General features: G+C 33.8%; 1 protein-coding gene across 1 annotated transcript; it reads right to left on the bottom strand.

The window, feature by feature from the left end:
- Positions 1–426: 426 nt before the first annotated feature.
- CBG10096 lies at positions 427–2,927 on the bottom strand (the record flags this gene model as incomplete). Its single annotated transcript, XM_045244277.1, has 4 exons — positions 427–563; positions 610–685; positions 758–821; positions 2,875–2,927. The coding sequence occupies 4 exons, from the start codon at positions 2,925–2,927 to the stop codon at positions 427–429; spliced, it is 330 nt and encodes a 109-aa protein (XP_045094199.1).
- Positions 2,928–7,208: the final 4,281 nt, after the last annotated feature.

Raw genomic sequence — 7,208 nt, 5'->3', positions numbered from 1 at the left:
TGAAACCGCTTTGAACTTGTCTAAGTGCGTCTGGACCACAGGCCGCCGAAAGTTTGACTCTTTAACTCTCGCGCGCCTCTTTCTCCGTTCTTCAACGAAAACATAATAATAAATGGAAACGAATCCGGAGAATCGAAACATTTTTAGGTTACGGTAGCTGTCGTTGGGGGACCTCCGGCCACTGCCACCGTCTTTTCTCTTCCATAACTCTGTTTTTGCAAAACTTCAATTTTTTCGAGAAAATTTCCATGAGCCCGGTGGCAGGATTCTTGAAAAAGTAAGGAAAATCCAAAGTGTGATGAATAGAAAATGCCCAAAAACAGAAGGAACGTTTATTAGACCAATGTGAGAGAAGGCGTCGTCCGAGAAAAAAAAGAAAGTTATTATATCTATTTGATCCTTGATTTCACAAAAAAAGTTTGTTCATTAGTACGGAGTTTGAGTTTCAGTTCGTTTTCGGAGCAAATCGGCCAAATTCAGAAGGTGCGAGTTGGTCATTTCATAGAGTGGAGAGAGTTGAGCGGATCCACCAAGACGGAAGTCTTTTGAAGTGTACAGGGGTTCTGAAATATGTTTTTTAAATGCTAAAAAGTTATTTTTGTGAGTTACCGTAGTAGACACGCCCCTCGTACTCTGGATCCCTATGAAGGAATCTGTGCGAGATTTCAGAGACGATCGAGTGGCACTGAAACATTAAAAAGTGTATGAAGTATTTTTGAAGTTATCCCTTTTTTGATTAAATGGTGGCAAAACTCACCAAAATGACGAAGGAGAGAAGAAGGAACAGTCGGGACAACATATTGGCAGATTTTCCAAGAGTTCTGAAAATAACAAATCTTCCATTTTTCGAGACAAACAGAGAGAAGAAGTAAAACAAATAAACAGGGGGATTCGTATTCATCCAGGCGATGAATAATTTTAGGGGAAAATCATTAAATAAGAAAATAAAAAACAACAGAGAAAGATTAGTTTTCATATAGGTATTTAGCAAATATTCTGTCTACTGTAACATTTTAGAATCAAAAAAAGATATTGAAAACATGAAAACTCGATTTTTCTTATTATTATGTTCATTTCCGGATGTCTACGCCTCCTAGTCGTTTTCACGTCACTCCCTAGAATTAACCGAACCGTTAAGGACCCATGCTCGTTATAAGTTGTAAATATGGGTTCGTAAGTAGTAGAAAAGAGAAAATCAAACATCTTGGGAAGAAGGTAACATCGATTAACAAAATAATATAGTGATGAATGAATGGACATTGTTAGATTCAAAGATTCAGAAGATCTCATAGGTCGAAGATGCTCGACCTTCAGATTGTACTCGGTTCAGATTCGGTTCTATGTTTCCAGAAATTCAAAAATAGGATCATGCTATTTTTTGGGGATGTATGAATAGGAGAATTCCGTAGATCTGAAAATACCAAGGTTCTATTCTGTGGTCCAATTTCAATTTAGGGAAAGTCTAGAGTGGGCGGAGCTTAGGTCCGGTAGCGGAATACTTGAAGGAGTATGTATTTTTTGTAATTACTTTTTGCTCTATTTTTGCGATTTTTTCATAAATTTTATTGAAAAGTGAAGGGATATTAGGACTTTCAAAAAATCCAATAATTTCGAAAAATTTCGGATTTTTGAATTTTTTTTGCAATTCGTGGTATTCTTAGAATTTCCAAAAACTGAAAAATTCGAAAATCCAGAAAACTCAAAAATCCAGAAAATTCCGAAATTCCAAAAATTTCATGAAAATCCGAAAATTCGAAAAAATTTAACAATTTAAAAATGTGAAAATTCCAAAAAGTCTAAAAAATCTAATTCTAATTTTTGAAAAACCCAAAAATTCTACAAATCCAAAAATCCAAAGTTTTCGGAAAATAAAAAATTCAATAAATCAAAAATGCGGAAAACTCCAAAAACTATTAAAATTTCGAAAAATCTTGAAAATCCTTAAAATTCTAAAGTTCTAAAACACTCATAATTTCGAAACCACCAAGAAATTCAAAAATCCAAAAATCATTAATTCGCGATATCTAAAAATTCGAAAAATCTTTAAAATTCTAAAATCCAAGGACCAAAAAAAAATAAATGTAATTGTAAGATACGAAATAACCGACTAGATCCAAAAAGTTCTATATTCTATGATAGAAAACAGATTCAAGTAGCTGTCATATACTGTCAATCGGAAATCCTAAATGCTAAAAATTAATTTTTTGCTTAAAGAAAAATGTTAACAGTTCAAGCGATCAGTGGGTTCGAAACAAGTTCTGTACCTCAGCCTCCGTACTCCTTCCCTTAACTATTTTTTTTCCGTTTAAAAGCGACTACTGAAATTAAAGAAAAACGTGTGTCTAGACACCAAACTCAATTTCTTTTTCCTTTCGGAATGAAAATGTGTTACAAACTCTTTCGGCTTTTATATCCTGCTCCACTAATAGGGAAGTAACTTATTTTGAACACGTTGAAAACTAGGTTAGAAGGCACTCGTCATCAGTTCAAATTTTTCAGGTTCTGACGTAGTTTAGAATCCAAAAAGAATCAGAAGAAACATGTCCGGGAATATTTAATGGAATTTGCAGGAGAGAGAGTTCAAAATGAACTCAGATGAACTCATTCATTTTTATTCAGATGAGATGGATCTGCGATGATTATGGAAAGATAGTAGGTTCTTGGAATTTCATAGTTCATTGAATTATTAAAGTCACACTTTCCAGGTGAAACTATTTCCTTTTTCTGCTCAATGATCCTGTTTTTTCAGCACTTTTATTTTTTCCGCTCCCCATCATCACAAATTCAATCTGCAGAGTAATTCAGAAGAACGTAATAATAAGGGAAAAAACCTTCTGATGTGCATATTTGATTTTGTACTGAAAACTTGAAAACCTTTCCTTTCCTGGAATTCGAAATTCAGAGATCTTGTTTATTAAGGAAGCCATAAAGGAATGAATGGAAATAGAAGTAATGGGGAAATAAAAAGTGGAAGAAGAGGATGGATATAGGGGGATATAAGGGGATAGTTGAATTAAGAGAATAATGGGAAAAAGTGCTAGACTGGTTTATTGAATTGAAGACATGAAAATAATTATTACAATTTTCTAGAAATTTCTAGTAGCAAGCGTAGTTTTCAAAATAATTACCTCAAACACTCTGTTAGAATGCTCTCCGAACTGTCAACTTTGAGTCCATATATCTTGTTTCCTGTGAAAGATATCAAAAAGTAGTCAATTGATGAAATATTTATCATAACATTACAAACATTTTGTCTGTTGAACACTTTTTGATATCTTTGACAGGGACCGAGATAAGTTGCCTCAAAGTTGGAAGTTAGGGGTAATTCTATGAGAGTGTTGAAATGGAATTAAACGGTTCAAAACATTTACTGATTAACAAATTGAACACCATGTTGTAAAAAAAATCAGCAAAAATACCAAATATTGTGAAAAAAAAGCAGCAAAAAATAGACAAATCTTTCTAGAATATTATAGTTTTGATACAATCTGCAAGTCCTCTTCCCGGAATCTATAAATTCAGAAGCAGAAATTCAAAAATAACTGCTTCATCATTCTATCAAATTTTCAGGATGGTTTCTCGTTCACAATCAATAAGTAAACACCCTAATAGAATGTCACCCAAACCGTTCACTTTGAGCTCATATATCTCGGTTCTTGTAAAACATATCAAAAGTAAAAAAAAACTAACAACATGCTTGCCATAATATCAAAAACATTTTGTTAGTTGACCGTTATTTGGTACCTTTCACAGGAACTGAGATATATAGGCTCAAAGTAGACGGTTTGACTGGCCTTTTATCAGAGTGTTTATGGTAACTATATGTAGAATTACAGTAATCCTCAACAATTTCTAACTACCAGTCAAGCTAAAAAATGTCTTGATATCTTAAGATCCCAGAAAACAAAGATCTCTGAGAAACTATACTGATCCTCCGTTCAAAATGTATCCCTCCAAAAACAATAAATAACTTTTCATCATAAAAAAATGCATATATGAAAAGTGATCCTCTACCGAAAAGTCAACATTTCTTTTCTCTTTGCATACGGAAGGAATATTCTTCTTTTTTTGACACATTTAGAAATTCATACTTTTGAAAAAAAAGGAAACTTTTCCTTGCGTGTGCAACTCCTACGTTGTTTCATGGATATGTAGGTAAGAAGCAAACTACAAAAATTGAACTAAAACAATAAGAAGAAGCTAGGTGAGGAAGTTATTAGTGAAGGAAATCGAAGGAGGTTCAGCAAAAGTGGGCGGAGCATGAGTAGGGCTTCCGTCGGATGGGGGTGGAGCATAGGCTCGGAATTCAGTAAAAATCGTAAAAGAATTTCTGGAAGAGATTCAAGGCTCTCTGAAATTATTTTTTTTTAAAAGTATACGAAAATTTTGTATCAGACGCACCTAACTTTACAAAATCGCAGACATGACTATACAAGTACAATCTAGAAGTCTCGATACGAATTAGTATTAGTATTGACATACAAACTTTTGCTAACACTTCCAGAAGACCAAAATTTTCAGAATAATAAAGGCGATAAAAAAAGCTACAGTAACCCATGAGAATCTTTGAACACATAGCTGCCAAAAACCGCCGAAAATATCCAAATCGTATTAGATCTTATTCCAGAGAAAATCTGCAAACTCTATAACCGGAATAAAAAAAAATGAAACCAAAATGTTATCAAGGGTGTTTGGAACGGAATTCGGAATTCGGCGAAAAGTTCCCTCGTGGGTCTCGAGTGGAATAAGTTTTCATAATTTTGAGTTTTCGAAATCCGCTTTGTCAAAAAAAATCGTTTGTAACTACAGTAACCCATCAGGATTTCAAAATCTTAGAATCTGAGGGTCACAGAGCCGCACAAAAATATTGAGGTCAATTTGGGTTGGTTTGATCAAGCCGAATTATGTTGAAAAGTGACGCTAAAAATCGCAGAGTCAGGTGCCCGATAATCGGAACGGAAGGGGGTGGAGACCTAAAAAAGGCTCTATTTATTCTGGCTGCCACGTGACTGACTAATGGTGGGAACTCAATCACAGAAAAATTACAAAAATCTGATTGAATTCCTGGGAAAGGGAATGGAATTATTGACGAAAACATAATGGAAAATGACACATTTCAGAAAAAAGAACGAACGGCTGGTTTTTTTTTAGAGACACAAAGGAAGAAGCTGAAAAGTATATTGTTCTTATGAAATTATTATGACGTCTGGAATCCTAGACTAAAGATTCGAGACTAATATGGAATCGAAAAAAGAAGAGTAAAGTCTAGTTTGAAACATCAAAAATAATAAAAGAAGAAAAATGACATTGAATAATATTTTGCAGGTGTCAATTTTTAAGTTTTTCTCCAGATAATTAAGTGGAAATGACTTTTAAAGGTTGCTTAATAGTTTCCTTTGATCTTTGATGTTAAAGGGAGAGAAGAGGAAATTACTGAAAGAAATTGAAAAACTTGGAGTCGAGGCTATTCTAAAGAACATATGACTAAAATAAAGTTTGGCTTTCATGTGGGCTTTTATAACCAGAACTTGGTACTTGAGACAGAAAAAAATAATATCGTCAAGTGGAACAATATTTCAAAATAGTATAGTTCTTCCGTTGATTTATAAGGTTTTGCATATGGAAAGTATTCAAAACTACCGTATTATTTGGGGTATTCAAATCTGGAGGTTTCACATCTCGATAAAAGAAACTGAAAGTATACGCCGTTTTATCTCTAACCAGCAAGCTGGTGCGCCTTCGGCGCTAATCAATCTAGTTTTTTTTACTGATTCGTGGCTCAGCTCCTCAATTATTTTTAAAGGGTCACGTAAATTTGTATTAATTTTTCAAGCTTTTCAAAAGTTTACAGACACCGGGACGGACAGACGCCTCTAGCGTTTTATTTATAAGGAAGATAGAAGCTAGCCCAAACTTGGAGACTATTGAACTATGTTTAATCAAAACCTAGAAACATTATTCTTAGGTTTTGAAATTCTAAAATACCCTCTTTTATACCATTTCCCACATTCTTTGATCAAAGTTTTGTCTAATCTTTCTAAATAGATCTTTCACAATTTCAAAGTTTTCAGCCTTTCCATTTCAAAATGTTAGACAACCTGGTACGACTTCAAAAGCTGTAACATTTCATAATTCTAGATGATTTGATTTTCTACATAATGATTATTGAAATAACAACCGATGGGAAAAGAACAAAATATGTTCCCGAACAATTGGAAAAACAATTATTGGGATGTCTAAAAAATCAAGAACAGTTCTCACACTCGTTCTCGGGAGCTATGTGAGAAAATGAATCAGACCCAGGGGTATCAAGGAAGGTAGATAGTACTGTAACGATTTGTTTTGAGAATCTGATTAGAAAATCAAGACCGGACAATCTGGATCCGATCTGAAATCTCATACATTTTATGTTTTTCTGATCTGTGCCCATAAAATTCCAGTACAAATCAGAGACTTTAAAAATGGGGAATTCACAACACAGATCTCTCGGATAAGAAATATCCAATCAAATTATCATTTTCTTATTGTTTTGTGGGTGGCTTGATTACTTTTTCAGTTGCCAATAAGTCATAAAATCAACGTCATTTATAGAACTTGATTAAAAAATGACACCAATTTACAGCTAGGTATTGTTGGGACTTGTCTTCTAGAAAATTACAAGACCTGAAAATAAGGATATTGATTCTTTTGAAAATGGAAGGCTGCAATTTTTCAAAGCCTCAGAAGCATGAAACCTATCGTTGGAAATATCCCCACAACCCCTAAACATTGGAATCTCGAATTGCAGAACCTGAAAACCTAAAAATGCAAGAAAATCAAATTAATGTAAAGCCTGTTTTAGAACCTAACTTTAAACTTTGAATCGAATTTTCTCGGCTCCTGTCTGTCAAATAAGTAAAAAGTCTGTCAAGTGACAAATGTTTATCATAATATCACAAACATTTTATCAGTTGGCACATTTTTTTATATCTCTTAAAGTAATTGAGATAATCGAGCTCAAACTTGACAGTGTGTGGGGCCCTTCTGTTACAGGTTTTACGGTAATGTAAAAAAAAAATCCATGATTTTCATTTTAAGATCAGCTGCATTTCTTTCTAGAATCCTCCAGATCAAGTCGGAAACATCATCGGGAAGTCAAGCAAGTGATGTTTTTCTAAATTTTCAACATCGGAAATTCAAATTCCACAGATTTCCAGAGACACCTACGA

Source organism: Caenorhabditis briggsae, assembly GCF_000004555.2.
Source record: "Caenorhabditis briggsae complete genome, chrIII, whole genome shotgun sequence".
In the NCBI taxonomy this organism is placed as follows: Eukaryota; Metazoa; Nematoda; class Chromadorea; order Rhabditida; family Rhabditidae; genus Caenorhabditis; species Caenorhabditis briggsae.
Note: the sequence above shows the minus strand (reverse complement) of the source record. Positions and strands in the feature narration are given on the sequence as shown.